Below are 23061 nucleotides of genomic sequence, written 5' to 3'. Positions count from 1 at the left end.
TTGAATATCTATGAGTGAAAGTGGAAAAACACTAAATACCAAGTAACTGAAACCAGTAGCTTAAAAATAAACATACATATGATGAGAAGAAACTTATCTTAGGGATTCTAGGATATTTACTGTTAGAAGATACATTAATGAAATTCACTATGTTGATAGTGTCAAGGAGAAAAAAAGTTATATCATCAATAGTTCCCCAAAGATATATTTAATAACATTTAACAATCATTCCTGATTTTAAAAAAAAGCTAAGAGAAACTTCCTTAACTTATAAAAATAGATAACAAAAACCTTGAGCAAATATACTTACCAATAAAACATTTAAAATATCCCCAATTAAGTTGGAAACACAAAATGGTTCAATGCCATTGAGAGGAATTTGCCAGTGTCTTTCAAAATTATGCATGCAATTGCCCTTTCACCTCACAATCCTATTTCTAAGAAAGTATCCCAAAGACAAGCCAACAAAATATAAAATGATATATGAACAAGCTATTTACTGAGCCACTATGTGTAATTGCAAAGATTGGAAACCAGCAAAAAGGCCATTGACAAACTACCAACATAGCTGTTTAAAAAGGGAAGTTACAAAGATCACTATAAACTGCACTGAAGAGTCATCTCCAGAATATATTATTAATTGGAGAAAAGTAAAGAACTTATTAAGCAGGAGTAGCTTATGCCTCATTTAAAAATAAATTGAGGAGAAATATTAATATGTGAATGTATAGCATTGCACATACAAAAGGAACATTTGAAGAACAAGCCCAGCCAAAGACTAATACAAACAGGTACCTTTGGAGGGAGAGGAGGGACAGGGGGGAGGGGACAAGCACAGAAGGCAAACCTCTCTGAATTGCTTATTTCAGTTTCAACATCAGAACCATGTAAATGTGGTGCATAATTTTTTAATGTGAAAATAGAAGCAAAGAAATCCTGAACAAAAGATGAATAAAAACAAATTGCTCTAATTGTATATCAAGGGGATAACATAACTACACAGAGAAGGATTATTTTAGCTGACTTAATTTATACCACTAGTGTGTACACCCTAGTGTAGAAGACTGAAACAGGATTGACACCTCTCACCTCTTACAAAAATCAACTCACAATGGATAAGACTTAAACTGAAGGCATGAAACTATAAAAATTCTAGAAGAAAATGTTGGAAAAACTCTTATAGACATCAGCCTAGACAAAGAATTTATGAGGAAGTCCCCAAAGGTAACAACAAAAAATAAATTAATGGAACCTGATCAAATTAAAAAGCTTCTGCACTGCCACAGAAACTATCACAAGATCAAACAGACAACCTACAGAATGGGAGAAAATATTGCATGCTACACATCCGATAAAGGGCTGATAACTAGAATCTATACAGAACTCAGGAAAAATCAACAAGAAGAAATCAAACAACCCCATTAAAAAGTGGGCAAAGGACATGAACAGAAACTTTTCAGAAGAAGACAGACTAATGGCCAACAAACATATGAGCAAATGCTCAACATCTCTAATCATCAGGGAAATGCAAATCAAAACCACAATGAGATACCACTTAATTCCAGTGAGAATGGCTTTTATCAAAAAGTCCCAAAACCACAAATGTTGGCATGGATGCAGAGAGATAGGAACACTCTTATGCTGTTGGGGGGACTGAAAACTAGTACAAACTCTGTGGAAAGTAGTATGGAGATACCTCAAAGAGCTACAAGTAGAAGTACCATTTGATCCAGTAATCCCATTACTGGGCAACTGCCCAGCAGAAAAAAAGACATTCTATAAAAATACACCTGCACTCAAATGTTTATAGCAGCACAATTCACAACTGCAATGATGTGGAAACAACCCAAGTGTCTATCAATACATGAGTGAATTAATAAAATTCGGTATATGTATACCATGGAGTACTACTCACTCAGAAAAAACAATGGTGATCTAGCATCTCTTGTATTATCCTGGATGAAGCTGGAGCCCATTCTACTAAGTGAAGTATCACAAGAATGGAAAAATAAGCACCACCACTCACCATCAAATTGGTATTAATTAATCAACATTTATATGCACATATAGTAGTAACATTCATCGGGTGTCAGGCAGATGAGAGGCGGAGGAGGGGATGGGCATATTCACACCCAATGGGTGTGGTGCGCACTGTCTGGGGGATGGACACGCTTGTAGCTCTGACTCGGGTGGGGCAAAGGCAATATATATATAACCTAAACATTTGCACCCCCGTAATATTCTGAAATTTAAAAAAATATATAAAAGAAAGAAATGTGTAAAACTAGCATGAAGAAAATTCTGGAACAGTCCTAAAAGACATAAAAATATTTTTGAACAAGTTGAAAACATTCCACATTCTCGGAGGGACAATTCAACAACAAAGATGTCAATTCACCTCAGATTAATATATATGTTTGATATCATTCTAACAGAAAATGCCAAGAAGCACAGGAAAACCTAGGAATCTTCCTGAGCCAAGAAGTAAAGACAAAGACTAATGTGTATCTAAAGGGCTCAGAAGCCAGTTTGCAGTAGATCCCACAGACCAAACTGGGGACAATTTTAGCTTCAAAAAGAATAATTTCTGTACGCGATTATAAATTATTGAATAAATAACCATCCAACAGTCCAAAGTGACACTAAACAAGAAAGAGAAAGGGGGAAAAGAAAAGGAGAGACAGGAAAGAAAAGGCGCACTCGAAACATCATTTCCACCACAGGAGGCAACTATTATATCAATTATTAATCTGAAAATTGGCAATTAAAAGGAAAAGAATTAAGCATTTTTCATGTCTTTATAGATTCACCCAGGTGATGACAGAAAGTTCTTTACAAAAGCTTGGCTAATAAATGTAGAAATGATGACAATTAGAAAATCATTTTCTCAATTCAAACAAAAATTTTTTTGATTTAGGCAAAGATCATTAATGGATGTCAAGTCCATTAGGTGAAAGACTTTTGAGGAACAGGACATTTGGAAAACAATATTTTACAATGACGATACCTAGTGGTCACCACCTTAACCAAATGATGAACCTGGCCTCACTAAGAGCAAGATAACCTGACATGCTATGCCTCTTAATATCGTACAAAATGAAGTACCTAATTTCCCCTATAAAATATTCCTACCAAAAATGTTAAACTTGAATCTATGCAAGTCTTTACCCAAACTCCAAGTTTATAGGACACAGAAGAATGACACCAAGGAAGAAATCATCAGACAAATCTGAGCAGGGGGCATTCTACAATCCTCCTTTTTCTCACTTGGGTAAGGTCCCTCCTTTCCTCTGTGTCCCCAGCCCCTGTCTCGGCTTTGTGAAGTGACCAACACGGAAGCAATGCAGACAGAGGAGACGGGTCTCTCTTTATTCTCGTCCCGGACAGGTGCTACCCCGGCCCTGCTGGCAAATTTACCACATTGCTTTGAGAAAGAAGGGAAGAAGTTTGAGGGGAGGAGAGTGCATGGAAAAACAACACGGAAGTATCAGTAGGAAAGATGAGCAGAGACCATATCCGGAGGGCAGAGCGGGACGGAGGGGAGGCAGGGCCAGCGCTAAAGAGATGCCAGCTGAGGAATTCCACCAGTCCTGGAGCCATTCAGGTTCTGGGAGGACAGACCTGCCAAAAGATTCTAAAGTGACCAGTTAGGAATCCTTAACTCAGACAGAAAAACTGGTTCGCTGAACCCAACCTTTTAATTTCACAATAAAACAAAAATTCAATTAACTTCACCTTTCTTGGTGAAGAGATCGTGAAATTTGCCACACAGGAAGAAAACCCCACCGCCGTGCAGGTCGACATGGAGCTGGTAGCCATGCAGGCCGTACTCGGGGCTGTCATCCAGGAAGGGGCTGTGAGGCGGTGGCTCGTAGGGGCTGGAAAGCAAACAGCACACACAGATTTGTCACCACCAGAGATAACATACTTGCACTGAACACACTTTAAAAGAAAAATTAACATCCATTCAAAGCACTGCCTCCTACTAATGAGACTCTATAGGATTCCCAATAATCCGTAATACCATGAACTCAAAGGGACGGCTCCACGTTCTTTTTACCAACTTCTACAAACACAGGAAGACATGAGTCTGCAGGCGGCACAGACCCCACGGGTTCCCGCTCTGAGCTCAGGACGGCAGTTCTCCGAGGGCAGCTCTGCTCCTCGGCATTCTTCTCATTATCCAGAGGACAGAAGTGCTCAGCAGGAAAATGCGCCAAGCAACAGATCTCTAGGTTAGGATCCTGGGAGAAAGACCCACAGCGAAGATGAACAAAGCTTCATTCAGTAAGAGAAGCCTTACTACATAAGGTGACAAACTCAAAAACATGCAGGAGCTTTTCAGGTAAGAAAAACTTGAGTTAAGGGAGAGTCTAAGTCCACAGGGGAAGGGTGAGAGCTGTGGTGAAAAGGAAGCATGTCCCCACCCAAAGACACTCAAATTCATTAAAAGAGTGTCCAGACCACACAACACTCATCTGCAGGGCAAAATCAGCCTGAGGGCTGTGGGTCTGCACGCCTTGCAAGACATGAAAATTCCCATAAACGCAATACAGGAACAGCAATGGCATCTTACAGTAATGAAGCTATCCTGCCCTATAAACAATATTCTACTAGGTAGAAATCCCTCAACCTGGAATAAATAAAGCAAATAAGTACTCATGAATAATCCAATTATTTTAGCAACAGCTAAGTAATTATGCCTGTTGGCTTGTGTCTACTGATTAAAAACAGAATCTCTCGGCAGCCATTCTCGGGATATTAAGATGGCATCAACTCCTAATCCTTTATATTGACTACACAAAAATTTAACACACCCACAAATACATACATAGTGGCCGAGCCTAACGAGCTCTTCTCCACAAGGTGATGGAAATGAAGATTTGCCATGACAAAAGCCAGTTCTTCCTCTTTCTGAAAAGTTAAGTAAAAAGAATACATTTTTCAACTGAAATATTTTAATTTTTCACAAGGTCTTTGTGAAGATCGCAGCACATTCATCTTGCAGATAAATGCAGTTCCTTACAACTATAAGATCTCCACGGTGCTAATGCATTATTACTGCTAATATATTATTACCATCTAATAAGGCTTGTATTTCATATTGACAGCAGGACCACAATTCACTCAAATGCACAGAGCATGCAGCACCAGAAGAATTAACATCCTAGTACTCGTGAAATATCAAAACACTGTATTATATGTGATGATTACAAAAATATACATTATTCGTTCCAGGCTATTTCAAAATCTTTTCAAAAATAAAGACAATACTGGTAAGACCTTCACAGATCCCAGATTAATTCCATAAATACTGAACTTTACTGGCATAACATTCCTCTATCAAGTAACTGCTTGATTTGGCAAACGCAGTAGGAATAATTACATTCAGCTTCTTCACTTGTCCATCAGGTTGAACAGGAGAAAATGTAACTATTCAGGAACTGATCATTTCTCCCCAGATCCACAGCTGACCCTGACTGGTACAGGTGGCCCCGAGTGGTAAACCTGAAGGTGCCTTCTCCAACAGCCAGGCAGAGGACAACCGACCAACCAGAGAGCCCTCGTCACTCTGCAGGCCAGCGCAGACCAAGGAACTCAAGTCGTGACGTGCACAGCAGGTAAGGTGTGGCCTCACCCACAAGTCATCTTGACACAGAAGGGAAGGAGGGAAGAAAACTGACCATAAGTTGAGGGAAGAAAAGGGAACAAGAGATGATGCTGAATGAAGCTGCAGGTCTTGATTCTGCCTCGTCATTATATACAGGTGCATACTGCCATTCTCAGAATCGAATTTGTGAACTGCTATCTTAAAACATCCATAGACCAAAGCTACAGACTTAAACCTGTGGTGTACAGTGTACAGAGGAACATCATACCATCCTGCTTTTCACTGAAGTGACCGCCCAGAGAACAGCCCCCAGAGGAGAGCTAGCCATCAGCCTGGTCTGGTGGAATAAGGAGCCTTAAGCAGAGAGAAAGGATAACTTCTTAGACAGTACCCTACAGGGCAGATCGTACTCAACCAACACCACATCTACAGGATCCGAAACAGGCTTGGGAAACTCGCATGTTGAACACACAGTAACAGGTTTGTCAGAGAAAGGGCTGATTGGAAGGGGAAAGGGAAAAGTCCCACAACATTAAAAGAATAACATGAACAAAAGCACGAAGGCAGGAAGAGATGTTTTGTTATCCAAGACGGCAGAACAGTAGAGCACCCTCAACAGCGTGGAGAGGACTGTGATCACTGGAAAACGGGGTTGGCAGGAAGGACAGTAAAGTGGAATGCAGTTCCTGACACGCCTCAAAGGAGTTCCCGTCCGATCTCTCACTGACTGTGAGGGGGAAAGACGCACACACAGGGCCTTGAGTCTTACCTTCCACAGCCCCACCAGAAGGCCAGGGCTTAGGCAGAAGATCCGAACGAGTCTGTCGCAGCCAATCATGGTGGATTCTGTTAAATGGCTCAGATTGTACTTTGTAATTAAAGAATGCCATCGAGGTCTTTGAACATTCATGCCAAAAAAAGGAGAGAAATGAGCTTTTTTATGGGGAGTGTTGCCAGTTCTCCTTAGTACATCTAAAAATACACTGGAAGAGCGTGTTAACAATGTCCTCAACTAAGAGGCACATTGGTGAGGTGGGAACACAAATGCCTGCTACAAAGTGGACACATTCAAATTTCCCATCCAACTATTGTTCTTCCCCCTCCCTGTCGCTCTCACTGTCAACTCCATGGCCCAGCCAGAAGGAAGCTGAAGGATCAGGAGGGGGATGAAGTGGCAGAACCGTCTTCTGTTCTTTCCCCCCAGACCCAGCACAACACCACAATCTATTCCTCACCAAGTGAGTGACACAATGCACAAGCAAAGATAAAGGATTCTACGTGACATAAAAGCAGGTGGTCTCAGCAGGCTGCCTGAAAGCAGATGTGCCTTTTAAAGTTATTATCAAGGGTAACTCAGCAATAGTGAACACTGAAACATTAGAAAATAAATTTAAAATCATGAGTGTTCTCATAAAGGAGACACATTGTGAACTCTATCTTAGTCTTAGTGACTAAGAGTAAATACTTACGTGTGTAAGAAAAGACAATGTCAGAAGACTTAAAATCATCTACAATGAAACTTTTTATAAGCACTATATTATAATAGCAGACAGAGGTGTCTGTCACGCCCAGGAACCTAGAGATCATTCAGGAAATTATAAAGGAGATGAGATCTCAATGGTCAACTAATACAGCACAGACCAAAATTTCTAAGGAGTTGGGGCCACCTCTCCTTCGAGAGTTGGCCTCCAGCACCTAATGCACAAGCTGGCAGGCAACAGGTGTTCAAATGTACATTAAGTAAAAGTATTAAAAAGGATACCAGCTGTGGCACTGTTTCAAATAAGAGAGCAGCTGTAAGGCATCAAAACTAAATCCTCAGCTACCGTAACACCCTAGTCCCATGTTCAACTTTTCAAAAGAACTTTTCGTGCTGAGAACCACAACTGGATGAGGAGAGGTGGTCGGTGAGCCTGTGTGTGATGTATAAGCTAAAAGTAAACTCAGTGTGTGTAGAATATACTTGGAGGAGGATGAACACAGGGTTAAGAACCTAACTGTGGCCTCAGGGAAACCTGAGTGGAAACCTTAGCTCCAACCTACGGTGACTTCACGCCACCACAGACTGGTTCTTTGCGTTTGAGAAGATCGCCAGCCTCCTCAGAGAGATGACAGCATTACGGCGCACAGCAGGTGCCCCATAAATGGTGGTCACGATATTGTCACCATTAATGTGGACAGAGGGTACGGATGTGAAAAATCCTCTTCTCTCACTCTTCAACACTCCAACGCTGGAAAACACTCCTGGCCATAGAGGTGTTTAAGTCGACCCTGAGGAGGACTTTAAGTCCTCAGGTGCTTGGCCTTACAGGCTGCTGGCAGAGAAACTAAGGCTGACATGTCCCCAACAGTTTCACACATGAGAGGAGGGACAGCAGAAACTACAGAATGGAAAACACTGGCAAGGAAGAAAATTTAGAGTCAGACTAGAAAGGTATAAATTACAGAGAAATTGAAATTGCAAATTACACCAATAAGGCTTTCACTGTTCTTGAAAAAACTCTCACAGAGGAAACAAAAAGGACTCAAATAAAAACCACTAAATCTCTTCCAGGCTGTCACACAAATGCACACTAGGATTTATATGCCTGCATGATAAAACCATTCACTTACAAACTTGTAATAAAAGTGCCGATCAAAACAGATTCCTAAAAAACACTTTGTTTTGTTTACCACCATTTTTCAAAGGCTAGCTGAAGTCCATTGAGTTTTGATGGAAATAAATTACATTAAATTAATTTTCCAATGAATTCTAGCATTTTTCATTTTGTGGTATCTAGCATTCCTGACCTTGATGACAATTTTCAGGAATATACTATCTCTAACTGAACTTTACAATTCAACATTATCCATTTAACTTAGTCTTCCACGATCATTTTAATTAATGTTAACCATTTGTCCTAACATCTATAAACATTTCATGATATGCCAAGTAACATACTGTTCAAACAGAGTTTGTGGGTTCATTCTCCAAACATAATCTCACAATCCATAAAACCTATTAGAAAAATCTGGTATCTATCATATGATGCCATATGAATTTCAAAGCTTTACTCAAATAAAAGCACCATTTTAAAAAAACAACTGTGTTTCCAAAATATCTTCAGTAACATAATCAGGAAAAATAACTCCAAGTTTTTTTATCACAGCATTAAGGATGTCTTAAGAACACAATAAGACCTGGACTTCACAGGACGAAGAGGTCTGGATATTCTCGCGTTCACAGCATGGGGAGAGCGCTCAGTGATCAATCGACAGCCCGCAGAGCCTGCACCCCAGAGCGGAGCCTCAAACAAGGGCCCCAGTTTAAGAGGGGCCACAAAACGCGTCTGTATCCAGGGAAACCATGAAGGAACCTGTCTCTCCGTGGAGACTACAGGCACTGATGCCAGATGTCTCACCGTCCACAGCAAGGACAGATGTGAGAAACCAATGAGTGGAACCAGAGCACGCAAGGACGGTAAGAAAAATGACACGGTAAATGTGGCTGGAAAGTCAAACACCAGAGATGGGAGAGGACGCGAAACCAACACTGGGGAAGGCAGATGCTACCTTTGAATTTGCAATAAATTTTATTTAAGAAATGATAGCTTGCTCAAGAAATGAGGATGTTTCCATGCCACCATCCAGCTTTTAGGAAAAAACAACCAATGACGACCAAAGTGAGCACGAGAGGTGTGCTGGGAAGGGCAGAAGCCAGCCATACGACGAGTGTGGACGCGGCGCCCAGCCACCTTACGACAGAGTAACCCTGAGGGCTCAGCACGCATTAGCAGTGGGATGCACACGCATCTGATCTACGCATTTTACAGTGGTATCTTCCGCTACTTTTCACAGCAGCCACACATGCTAATTACTATGTCAGCATCAGCATCATCCCATTTTACAGATGAGAGAATGGAGGCTCAGAAAGAGTAAGTTACTTATACAAGGTCACGTACCGAGCAAGCTTAACAGAAAGGCAAAGTAACTAATAATTATGATTTCATGACCTCATATTTAGACTACAGTTAGCATACCATTTATTAAAGAAGGAAAATATAATAGTTTTATGTATCTTTCTGTTTAAAATGGTTAAAACTAAAAACCTCAAAAATTTAGCCATCATTCACGAAATTTTGTTAACTAGAATGTCATTCCCCCACCATTATAGATAACCGAAATAAAAGGAACCTAAATTTAGACCTAATCAGAAATGTGATAAACCCATTCTTTTCCTATTCTATACTGATGCAGAATGATAGAAAAGTCTTTAAGATATAGTCAAATTAAAACACAATGGTGGTATTTTAGAATTACAAAAGTAATGCCAACTAATACTTACATACAAGACACTTTCACCCAAGAATTCTGCTGAATTAGTACTTACCTATTTTTGGTGGGGGTTTTATACCAGTCCATAAAAACTGGTGTCACACCACACAAGTCTAAGGTTGACAATGACGCTAGACACGGCCAGTCTTTGCCATACCACAGAACGGTAACTGATGTGTCATTTATGGAAAGATCGACATGTTCCATGATATATTCTTTTCCACTTTTTTCTTTCAATATAATTGCCCAACCTAAACCAGATTTTCTGGAGAAAGAAAAGAAAGCTAAAAATGTTTACTTCATAGCAACAAAAAAAAAGGTGAAGCCAATTTTATATATCACTTCTAAAGCATCTAGTTGCTTAAAAGAGAAAGTCTAAATTCTCAGAACATGCCTGATGTAACTCTCATTTCATCAACAGTTCTCTCTTTAGACTTCTTCTCCTCACCTAACACTCACTGGACATCTATGATGCCCCAGGTACTGGCAATACATAAATAAGACCAAGGCTCTGCCCAGAAGAAAGGGCACCTTGAACATTCTTGCCTTACTAGAGCAGATCACTAGGTTTCTTCTGCTTTTCGTAAAAACTTTAGGCCGTATACCAGTTATCCCTCAGTATCCTTGGGGGACTGGTTCCAGGACCACCACAAAACCAAAGTCCATGGATGCTCAAGTCCCTGACAACAAAATGGGGTAGTATTTGCATATAACCTAAGTAATCCTGCCTTATACTTTAAGTCATCTCTAGATTATTTATAATACCTAATACAATGGAAATGCTACGTAAATAGTTGTTATACTGTATTGATTTTTTATTTGTATTATTTTTATTGTATAGCTATTTTTTACTGTTTGGGCTTTTTTTTAATATTTTCAATTTAAAGTTGGTTGAGTCTGCGGATGTGGAAGGTTAACTGTACGTGGAATAGGAAAATACTACATATTTTACAGATGCACAAAAACACAAAAATATCAGAGATAGTCCCCCACAATCTAAATTGCATGTATGTCCTATATATACAATACTTTGAGCTGACACCATCACCCTTGTTTGGTTATAAACAGAAACAGTTTACGGTGCCATCAAGCAGCCGACGGCCACTGCTCAAGAGCACATCGCACACCTGAGGGCCTCTGTGGTCTTCATCGGAAGGCCGGTGTAAGGGTTGACAGGTTTGAGAACCTGAGCTAGTGTGGCTTTTACAGATGCTATTTGTTTTGTGATATATTCTTTCTTCCAATATCCAGCTTCTTTATCTTCAACTGACAGTACACTCATAGACACAGCCGTCTCCTCTACGGGATTAACTTTCCAACTAGATTTTTTAGATGGAAAAGCAGTTGAGTAGATTCTGATCCAAATAGAACTGGCAGGGGGCAGGGGAGAGAAAATACGTTAGCTAAGAGACATTGTCATGTACCTGTAGTAACAATATATTAAATTAGGGATGCATAATAATTTTTAAATAGTCCAATTCCATGAATAAGTCAAGCTGAACATTTACAGTTGTTCATGTGCTAAAGTGAATTGCAGTTTGAGATTTATTGTTTTAGATTCAACAACACCAAAAACATAAAAGTAGGAAAAGCCTGTTTCCCAGGGTCAAGTTTAAAGTGAGCAATCTTACATGATTAATATTTAGGATCATCCAAACCACTGCCTTCCCACATCAATAACTGAATAGGAGGTCTATTACCAAAAAAATAGGAAGTATATACAATGTGGTTCTTATCTTGTTTTTTTAAATATATACATGATTTCTAAAAGATCATAAAGGATATATACACACAATATTATTAATAACAGTAAAAACTGAATTGTACTTTTGCTTCCTATTTTTTAATTTTTCAACAAGGAACATGCATTGCTTTCACAAAGAGAAAAAATGTAAAGGTTGTTCACAATGACAATTAACATAAGGTTTTTGAGCACTACTGTGTGTCAAGTGTTGTTTAAGCACTTCATATACACTAACTCACTAATCCTCAAAAAAGACACAGTTGGCAGCCACTATGACTGTTCTCTTTGTACAGATGATGCAGCTGAGGCCCAGGTGCAAAGGGATCTGACCCAGGTCTGCGCACTCAAGCGTGTGGGGGAGCTGGGATTTGAACCCACGTGGCCTCAACCAGAGCTCACACTCTTATCCCCTGAGTCTTCAACAACAGAGAAACGGGGCCAAAGACAATGAACAAGCTAACCAAATTCAGACAGCCAATAAGCCTCGGTGTTGGAATGCAAGTTCAGCTCTGACACAAAGTCTGTGTTCCTTCCACTCACTGGTATCAAGACCCTGTGAGAAGCCACATGGGCAGCGGTTGTTGGCAGGGGCCTCAAGCTGGACCAAAGCTCTCCATCAGGGAAGAGAAGTAACATTTCCTCAGGGAAAACTGAGGCAGGGGTTAAAATCAATTTCCTAATCCAGAAGACGAATTTTATGTAAATAAAATGTAATTATTTGCTAGTTTACACCTCCACATGTCTGTTCAGAGCACTATGGGATAGAAGTCCGTGGCCAAGAGGCGCTGGGAAACGGTGACTCCCCCACAGAGGGACGGTCCCGAGTGGCAGGAGGTACAGTGGGACACCCACGATGCCCTGGAGAGGCATGGCTATTTCATTAACTGCAGCAGAAAAGGATCATTTCTCAAACATAGGACTCTGGAACGCAGTTCCTTGCTTCAGACGCTGCATGGATGCCACCAAACACAAACTCACACGTAAGCAGACCCCTGATGCCATCTCTTTCTAGTGTGGGTTTCTAAAGTCATTTCTCAACCCACGAAATCATTTCACACCAAGCTTTTATGTTATTTATGGTTTCAGTTCAGAAATTTCTGGACTTTCACATGGGAAAGACTCATATCTAACAGATGCAAAGTGATGATTAGCTCAGTACATCTACGTAAATCTGAAATGTTTTCACCAAAATCTCACTTTTAAAAACTCCCTCTGCACAAAAGCTTGCCTCGTGTTTTCTTCAAGTTTATTTTATTCATCATCTCACTCTACTAAACGTTCCTTTGCTTTAGCAAAACCTTGACGGAACCTCAAATTTCTCACATCAGCACTGTCTATACTGCTGATTCTGTTTTTCACGTGCTCTAGCACTCACAAACCAGAAGCCAAACACTGATGCGGACAGGGCATCACAGCATAAACGCCACGCACCTTTAGTAACAATAACTACACCTAACATTCGTACGATGAGCTATGTTCACACAAATTATCTTATTTAACTTACCATAAGTGCACCTATAAAAATATTTCCTATTATAGAACTACAATATTGTATTAGACTGTTCCCTTCGATTATTCATAAAATACAAGTGTTAAGTTTAAGATGATTTAACAGTCTCCGAAACCCAAACACATTTATTTCTTCATCCCCAAATGCTCCATTCTGTTTGAAAGCTGACACAGATTTGAGAACAAGAGCATATTTACCTAATATGACTATCAATCTGGCTCAGAAAAACTTCAATCAAACAAGTTGTTCAGGAAATGGGGATAATTTAATGTTCAGATAATAGTGGTTTGCAGAGTACGTGGCAAATAAAACCCCCATGTGATGTGATGATCCAGACACGGCCTCCTACACACATCCTTGCTATTCCCACATGGGGACCAGTGCCCTAGTGCAGAGAGGCAGCCCCACGGATGGGATGGGGACACTGTGCCTGTAAGTCACCACTGTGACTGGCTACAACATGTGCTCCTGTCCTCTCTTCAGAAGCATGGCTTAGAAAATACTGTTAACTTTTCAAAAACATTTATTGGTTACCCATACATCCTTTTATGAAGTCTGACTATCAAGTCTGACTATGGCTCTTAAAAAATAATTCAACTTAACACAATTAAGATTTATCCTCTGAAAAAGAAAAGAAATACAAGTAGAATTTCATGAGAAGCTCAGATTTCTAAAGAACAACTTCCCAGGAAAGTGGGATGGGCATACCATTAATAATAAAAATATGCGAAGAACAGTACTAGGGCCACGCTCCAAATCTGCGTAAAGGCCTAGCTCCTACACCCTCTGGGCCTTTCACAGCAAAGTGGAGAGAGGTGAAATGTGAAGAAACTAGGAATCTATAATTTATCAGCTTATCTGAACATTCTGAGTTCTATCCTTAAATAAAGTGAGAACACTACAGGTTTAGACAATTGGTTGACTCCTTCCTTGACAAATGCCTCACTGTGCTGTGCTTTGGTGAACACCTTCGTCTCTTATAAGGTCATTAGGAAAGAGACACATAAAAATTACTCTACATTCATTCTACAACTAATTTCAAGAACATGATTCATTATTTCATTTAATGATATGTGTGTGTACGTATTGATATAGATGGACAGATAGAAAAAAAAACCACCCTTCCCAACCAGGGAATGGTATATATCCCCTTCTGAGTACAAAAGTGGTTGATTACAGCTCTAATGAGATCTGAGGGCTGTTGTGAGTTCCTCACTTAAGTGGCAGACATCCATCATCAAAGATGCACTAGATTAGTCATTTCAGAACTTGACTATTCATTAGTATGTCCTGGAGAATTTTAAAAATACAGATTCCAGAGCACTGAATTACAATCTCTAGAAATGCAGACTAGGGAGCCACATTTTTTAAACTTTCCCAGCTGGTTCTGATGAAATTTTTTATGGACAGGCTTTTGAGAACCACCATACCAGAAAATATTCCCTGCCCACCATGGTCCAGGATTAAATATAATAATGCACAGCCCTCTTTCTGTCATCCTCCATTTCCTTATCTAGTAAACAAAACCACCAGTTAAAACCTGCATTCCAGGCTGGGCACGGTGGCTCACACCTGTAATCCTAACACTCTGGGAGGCTGAGGTGGGAGGACTGCTTGAGCTCAGGAGTTCAAGACCAGCCTGAGCAAAAGCGAGACCCCATCTCTATTAAAAATAAAAAAATAAATAAAAATTTTAAAAACCTGCATTCCCTTTTATCTTGATGTTTTCCTAGTTGGCATGTGGGTTCCATGTAGGATCAATAGTTGTCTGACCCTTTGATGTTGAAAGAGAGAAACCCCCTAAAACACCACAATGTTAAGTTATAGGTCATGACATTCTTACCAGAAGTTAGGAGGATTCCACCATCTCTCCAAGACAAAATTCTGAGTTGCAGGCTAAGATCACAGTGACAAAACAGAAGTGAGTGTTTCTCCTCTTTATTCCACAGATGTCTTGTAACCCCGGATGAGGGGAGGTGACCCCCTTTCCTCTGGCTCCCTGCTCCCAAGGGTACAGCCTCCAAGACAGGATAGTCTTGGCCTCTCCCCTCCCCTTTCACTCTTCCCAAATATATTTGATGGATGAGTTTGGGAGGAGGAGCTAAGTTTACTTTTGCCCCTTCCTCTTCTCTAGGACCTGCTCGACTGCCAGCAGAGAGCACTGGTTCTGCTCCACGCATCCAGGGCCACAGTTAAAATGGGGGCAGGTCCCTGCAGCGCTGCTTGAGACTGTGTGGACAAGACTGTCTGGTTCTGGGGTGAACACAGCCAAGTCCTCCTGGCTAACAGGTCAAAGTTGCATTCCAAACAGCGACAGCAATAACAAGTTTGATCTTTCTTGGTACATGCAAAGAATATTCCTTTCTTTAAGAAGACAGATGCAAGCATTTGAAAATATCATGACTACTTAAAGCAATGGACATATTTCTGTGTATCTAAAAATACTCTTGAAATTAATTCTCTTCAATTTTAGAAAATGGTTAAAAAGTTCTTAGTTTTCATGGCTTTCGTCAAACTGTCATCAAAACCTAACAGACATTTGGTTTTCTCCTTACTTGTCACTGGCCAGATGATAAAGGCGCCTGTTCACGCATCCAGTACACAGCAGGCTCACAGCATCCAAGTAGGAAAATATCTTCAGCAAGATTTCTGAAGGCATTCTGAGAGAGGGGGAAAATCAGAAAAGTGGACCTGTGCTCAATCTACAAATTTAGAAAACAACTGGCTGTTTATCTCTAAATAGAAGGAAATAAACAGACCCCTCCTGTACAAGAGTCAAACTGCACCCTCATCTTCAATTATTTTCTTGAAATTCTCCAGTTATTATAATTCTCATGACATAAACTTTATTGGTTTATATCATTTACATAAACCCAAATGTACAAAAGCTAATTTCCTCAGCATTTTAATCACGTCCACACACTATGAATCAACAGGCAGGATTTCACTGCCTCCCATGTGAAAGTATGTATTTTTTTCTTTGGTGAGATAAAAGGAAATAAAAGAAAAGGCAGAGAACACATTCTTAGCCATTAATAAGAAAAACACAGACCCCCTCCCCACAAAAAAATAAATGTAGTGGGAAACGCCAACTCACTTCCCAGCTAACTCACGTCATTCCTGCATACCCTCATCCTGAACACCCTCTCGCCTTTGACGGCTTTGGGGCTTCCAGGAGACACCAAGCCCCATAAAGTTTCCTGAGGTGTCTTTTTTCATTTATGTGCCTAAATGTGACATTGGGATGTATTCTCAATATTCCACCTATTTCCATGATCTTAGAATTCTACAAAACACGGTAAGAATCTGAAGGTGCCTAGAAAGCATCACTAGCATCAGGAAGTCAGGAGTGGGCCTCTGTGGACCCCTGTGAACCCCTGGTACCAGGGCCAATGAAGAGAGAGCTGTAGCGGGTCACAGCAAGAGCCGGGCAAGGGGAACTAGGAATGAAGGATGGGGCGGGGGGGACCTTGGGCCAGTTTAAAATGGCTTGCCCATACTCTCTACTTGCCATTTCAACAATTTTAAATATTTTCTTTTATGATGAGAATCAGGTTACCAAATGTTTCATAGGGAAGTAATCAGTCCTAAAATTCTGATGAGAAAGAATAAAGTGGATCCCCAGAAAAAAGGCAGTTAATGCCACACACACGGGACACGTGCCGCTAAGTAAGTGCTCCCACTGCCCAAAGCTTCTGAGATACGTGATACTTAACCAGAGATGTTCCGAGAGTTTAAACAAAAAGCTTTGCCTAAGTATCAATCTCTCCCCCAGTGAAATCCCTTACCTTAAGAGTCAACAAATTAAACCCTTTCAATGAGAAAAGGTCTCTAATGCTAGAGATGGCAAAGTCGCAAGAAAACACATTTTCATGAACATTTGAATTATCCATTGCATATAGTTCTTATATTTTAATTTAACTATTTCACAAAAATTCACAGCTATTATTTTTCAAATCAGTGTAATTAAAAAAAAAAACAACTTAGAGTTAGGCTTAAATACCACACTTCAGAAAGGTAACCAGCAAATACAAGAGTTACTTAACTAGAATAAAATCCTATTCAAGACAGGTATTAGGTTTTTACCTTCCTACCCACCAGACTAACAGAATAAAAGAGGATCCTTTCTGTGTATCTCTAGCAAAAGGAGGAAATCTCTACTTTATAGTTAAAACAGTAGAGGGCAAAGACGTTCTCAATTATCGTTCACAGGGTTTTCTCAAAGCTGGTTCAGTCAATGTCTGCACCCACACTGGGTTACTTTCTGTTGGACTCCAATTACCTCACATTGCATGGGGCAGGGATAGGGGTTGGAGCAGGAGAAAGAGGAGGAGGAAGGTGGGAGGCAGAACAACCAAAGACATTCAAAATGTCAGAGCAAGGGAACTCTGCTTCAGGCTAATGGGCTCCCCTAAGAAAGTTTAATCTGCGCATGTTCATTTTCAGTAGTATGGGAATTCAGATATGAACACGTCCTTGTCCCTTTTCCACATTGTGGACCCATTCCAACATTCTTGCATTTGTAATTTTCTCCCCCGCCACCGGTTTCCAGTGGAGAATGTACGCGTCACCCTACAAAAGCACCTGTGCTCTGGGTGCCCAGTCAGGTCTTCAAGGGCCTTCCTGTTTCTGCCTCACCCTTCTGCACCACTCACGACAGCCTCAGAAAACACTCCCCAGGATCCTGCACCCCGAAAGTGCACTCGTCCTCTGATGCTCCCCACCCAACCACTCTCCAACTACCACACAACCTCTCACTGCCAAGCTTCTGGGAAAGAACAAAAAACATGTCTACACCTGCTGCCTCCACTTCTATGCCTCCCACTTTTTGTTTTTTACAATTCAGTGTAAAACATGACACCAAAATATGAAAAAAAGTATCCAGCCCATTCCCTTCCATGTACCCGAAACTGCTCTCTCAGGGCCCTGCACCCTCCTGCCCTCTGCCCCTCCCAGCGCTCTGGCGGCACAGAACCCTCCGCACCTGTTCCTGCAGCCCTCTCCTCCTCTGGCTCACACAGAGCCCCCTCCTTGATTTCCTGGCCTCAGGGGTCTTCCCTGGCTGCCGGGTGGTTCCCCCCGTCCCGGGTCCTCGGGCCTGCTCCTGAGCCCCCTCCGCTTTCCTCTACACCGGCCCCCAAGGACCTGCCTGGCTGCCAGCCCCACATGGTCTCACCCTGAACCAGACTGCCACAGCCACTGTGCACCTGGCACCCTCCTCTGCACGTGTCCCACCAACTGGGCTGTAACAAGCAAGTCCAGGCCGGGCGCGGTGGCTCACGCCTGTAATCCTAGCACTCTGGGAGGCCGAGGCGGGTGGATCGCTCAAGGTCAGGAGTTCGAGACCAGCCTGAGCAATGAGCGAGACCTCGTCTCTACTAAAAATAGAAAGAAATTATCTGGCCAACTAAAATATATATAGAAAAAAAAAAAATTAGCCGGGCATGGTGGCGCATGCCTATAGTCCCAGCTACTCGGGAGGCTGAGGCAGTAGGATTGCTTAAGCCCAGGCGTTTGAGGTTGCTGTGAGCTAGGCTGACGCCACGGCACTCACTCTAGCCTGGGCAACAAAGCGACACTCTGTCTCAAAAAAAAAAAAAAAAAAAAAAACAAGCAAGTCCAGAGTCACCACCGTGACCCCCCTTCCATCTCCACCAGCAGCACCTCACTCGCACAGCTGCTCAAGCCCACAGTTTTGGGTCCCTACTCCGTGTCTGTTCCCCCTACATCTACAAGCCATTCACAAAGAAGTCATGTCAGTTATGCCTCCAAATATATCTCGCGTTTGCCTGTGTCTCTCCATCTCCCCTCCTTCTAGAGAGAAGGGGAGTAAACAAGTAAACAAGATAATTTGAGAAACCAAATGCCATGATGCCACACTGTGAGTAAGGTCCACACCCTGTGCCAGGGCCTGGCAGCCCCTCCTACCTGGCTCCTGCAGCATTTGGGCCCCAACTGTGCACCTGTGCTCTCCCCTCTCTGGCACGCCCGGCTCCAAGCTCCTTCACCTCAACGTCCAGTTCTCACCTGAACCTCACCTCCTCAGAGAACTCTCTCCTCACCACCCACCCCGTTATTCTGGATTATGGAATCCGTTTGTTTTCTTGACAGCATGTACCCCAATTTACGAGGATTTGCTTTATCTTAACTCTTTCTCTCCCCCTAGATCTCAGCTTCATGAGGATGCACGTGAGTGGCTCCCCATTTGCGTCCCAGCACCAAGCGCAGTATCTGGCGCAGAGGAGGTCACAGGTAGGTAAGGGATGGGCAAACCAAATGAGTGAATATTTGGTCCCTCTCATATCAGATAACTGCATGACAGACTCTACTCTCAGAGCATAGGGTTTTAAGCTTAAATTGATGTTTCTAATTAAATCTATTTTTGGCTTTTAATTTCTTTTTGAAAATACATTAAAATATGTACATAAAAATATGTACATTGTTAGCTGAGCCAGTTACGATCTAGTATCAAAAGCTCAGAACTTGAAACCAGGCAACTTATGTCTCAGTCACGGTTCACAGTGTGTAGGCCCCGTGGCCCTCCCTACTCCCTGCAGTGTGAAGGGTCTGTAACAACCGCAGCTTCCAGGGCTCCACACGTGACTATGGCATGAATCCATAGGCATCTAAGCACCAATTTCAAATGACAGCTTTTTAAAAAACTTCTATGGATCTTGGTGCCGAGGGTCACAGTACAGAATCTTGCCATGGCAAAATAAGTTCCCCAAATACTGAAAGCCAAGAAATTCAGAGAGCTCTTGAACTTTTAGGAGAACCCATTTTGATCTTCTTTCTCCTTTATCAAGGGTCTTTATCAACTGTAAAGTGAATAATTTTGGAGAACATTTAAATAAAAGGAAAATTCAATTTACTTGTCACTTTCAGAAGTCTCATTTCATAAACTCGTCTCACTAGGATGGTGGTGACAGGCTCATGACTCACGTCAAACTCCCCATGCTGTATATTCTTCCTACACAATCCTATTCTAAGAGAGCCCAAAAAAGCAACTTGGTATACACAGCATTATAATTTTCTCTAATAACCATGCCTAGACCCCCCCCAGGAAGTGACAGTCCACTTCTGCTACTCACCTATCCAGGAACATAGAGCAGTTGGAGGAGGGGTTCCCACGGCGCTGCTCACCACTGGGATTCTGCCTCAGAGCAACAGTGCCGTCTGCAGCACACTTGACCCCGGGACCCCTCCTGAAAATAAATGTGGGAAATTCAAGTTATATAATTATCAATGAGGTGAATTATCTGTTCCCTTCTACAAAATTCTAAAGGATCCATAAACTTTAAAAGTTACTCGCTGAAAAACTTCATCTCTGCAGAGAAAGGGAGGGAGGGGGAAAAGAAAGAAGGAAAAGGGAGAGAGAGATGGTGGAAGAGCCAGCGTCCTGGGCAGTAAACCCGAAGACTGGACTTACTCGGGTGTGTTTCCAACCTAAGGTTTACTCATACCTGCCCTCAGTATAGGCTGCCAGAATGTCAAAGAGGTACAATAAAATATGTTTAATGGAAACAAAAAGGATAAAGTTAAATGTATCGATTGGCTGGTTTCCATAATACAACAGGAACTTAGTAAGGATAGCATAATAGACTTTTTTTAAAACTTCAAATTAGTGAATTAGAACTGTCAACATAATCTATGACTTTGCTGACCTTTAAGGGATAAGGAAGGGCCCCACCTCTAACTTTGGCAGTCAAGTCTCAGCCGCAAAGTACCAAATACTCATCCACAAATTTTTTCACATTTTAACATCTCATACTCAATGAAATATATTTCATCTGGCTATCTTTTTATTTTGGTGGTACATAAAATAACAGTCCATCTTATGATCAATGTTATTTTAGATTCAATGAAATAGGGTATAATATTTTATGAGTCCTTTTCAGAGGTTCCTAAGCTTTCATTAAGATCAATCCTCAAAACCAGTAATAGCAGCTTAGAGGGGACTCGAAACCCCAGCAAGTCACAGAGGCCACAGCTCCACATCTAGACAGCATCCCACCCAGACAGTGCCTAGCGGTGTGCCACTTCTCTTGCAGAAGTTTGGAAGCTGCTTCTTTAAGGAAGTACAACACACACATACTGGTTGCTGACCCACCTCCCACCCAGCATGCTACTTAAGAAGTAACTAAAATCTGAGTCTATGTTACCCATATGCTCAATTTACCAACACCATTGCTTCAAATATGTACTTTGCTCATTGAGAGTTTAACCACCCTCAGTTTTTCATACCAGGCCAATTCCCCAAATATAGCTGGAATAACACTCAAAATGGAGTGGGTAATAACTGGGAGCAAAAATGAGGTATCCTGAGAACTTGGAAGGAAGGGGAATTATGAAACCCACACAGAGCGCATCTAAGCAGAGGATGCCTCAGAGCACAGCCTGCTATCAGGAGACTCGTGCAGTGAAAGAAAGGACCTCACCCAAGGCCACATGGTTCCCAGCCACAGGACCATGACCTGCACATGCCAGTAAGCAAAGCACCCACCAGCACCTGTCTGCCACGCTCAGCAAGCACATGCGGACACATGCTCTGAGCAACCACAGCACAAGTTCCTCCTCCTTTGATAGATTTTTCTCCTTAGAAATAAGCCCAACGCTGGCCCATGGCAAGCCCTCCATGAATATTAGCTAGCATCTGCACCACTGGCATCTCAGCACAGGAGAGGCTGAAGAAGATAAACCATCCCGGATCCTGGAGGGCAATGAACACACCGAACGCTGGCTCCACGTGCCTCTCCATTCCAGCTTCAGCAAGAGGTGCTCGATGTGCTTTTGTCTTATCTGGCTTTCTAGCCCATGTTTCCACGTTAGGTCAGACCAGTGCTCAATCTGTGCTCTACAGAGCAGGAAGGAAGGAGAAGGACAGAGGACAGGAAAAAATGCTAATCTGGGAAGTTTTCACAATGCCCCCTCTCTCCCTGTAATCAGAGAATTCTACCCGTGTTGTATATTTTTATAGTACTGTTGAAAATCTTGTTCAAATGAAAATTTCCACAGGAGAAAACTTCAACTCCATTGACCTGGCCCTAACACAGCAATCAGAAGTAAAACATAATTTCCTAATTGCATTAGTTTCCTAGGGCTGCTGTAACAAAGAACCACAACTGGGGGGCTCAGAACCACAGAAATGTATTGTTTCGTGCCCCAGAAGCCAGAAGTCCAAACTCAAGGTATTAACAGTTAATACATCTGATTTGTAGGATTATAAGGTTTGGTGGTGGTGGCTTTTTTAAAAAGGGACTGGAATATTAAAGGACAAAACTTGTATTTTCTAGTTTTTCTTAATGTATGGAGTATGTAATACATTAATGGGGAATTATGGCTTTAATTTCAAAACTGCAAATGCATAAGAAGCTAGGAATCACAGTTTGACAGCAAAATCCTTTAGACTGGAGCAGTGGTTCTCAAAGGCATTCCCAGCAACAAAACCCCCTAAAGAAGCTGAAACCAGGACCCCTGAAATCTAGAGGCACAGCCTGCAAACTCAAAACTTCTTAGAAGACTGTCCCTTGATCTTAAAAACTAATGCAAATATTGTATTGTCCTGGATAATTTATCTGTCTTTGTCTTATCATAAAAATGTATTATATTACTTGCCAGTTATTTAACATTTTCCCCAAAAGGCTTTGTGTTAATTTTACATACCAGGAAGATGCCCTACGCATCCCTGCCTGCTGGCACCCACCCATTTGAGAAGCACAGTGCTGGGGTGTGCTCAGATGTTTCAAGAACACATACTGGCTCAACTGATCCATAAGTTCTTAAGGAAAAAGTTAACTTATATGTCCAGCACTTATGAAAGACCACTGTGAAAACACTGTAAATAAAGTCACCTTGTTTGTAAATGTATATGCATATAAATAT

General features: G+C 41.6%; 1 protein-coding gene across 1 annotated transcript in view; it reads right to left on the bottom strand.

The window, feature by feature from the left end:
• The window catches only part of FBXO15 (F-box protein 15), a 46532-nt gene that overhangs the window by 20702 nt on the left and 2769 nt on the right, over positions 1 to 23061 (bottom strand). Inside the window, exons 2-8 of the mRNA XM_069467871.1 lie at positions 20271 to 20384; positions 15735 to 15839; positions 11053 to 11295; positions 9981 to 10190; positions 6381 to 6507; positions 4832 to 4914; positions 3736 to 3878 (exon numbers count right to left, since the gene is read on the bottom strand). Coding sequence (XP_069323972.1) covers positions 3736 to 3878; positions 4832 to 4914; positions 6381 to 6507; positions 9981 to 10190; positions 11053 to 11295; positions 15735 to 15839; positions 20271 to 20384 — 1025 coding nt within the window. The remainder of the gene's footprint in view (positions 1 to 3735; positions 3879 to 4831; positions 4915 to 6380; positions 6508 to 9980; positions 10191 to 11052; positions 11296 to 15734; positions 15840 to 20270; positions 20385 to 23061) is intronic.

Source organism: Eulemur rufifrons, chromosome 5, assembly GCF_041146395.1.
Source record: "Eulemur rufifrons isolate Redbay chromosome 5, OSU_ERuf_1, whole genome shotgun sequence".
In the NCBI taxonomy this organism is placed as follows: Eukaryota; Metazoa; Chordata; class Mammalia; order Primates; family Lemuridae; genus Eulemur; species Eulemur rufifrons.
Note: the sequence above shows the minus strand (reverse complement) of the source record. Positions and strands in the feature narration are given on the sequence as shown.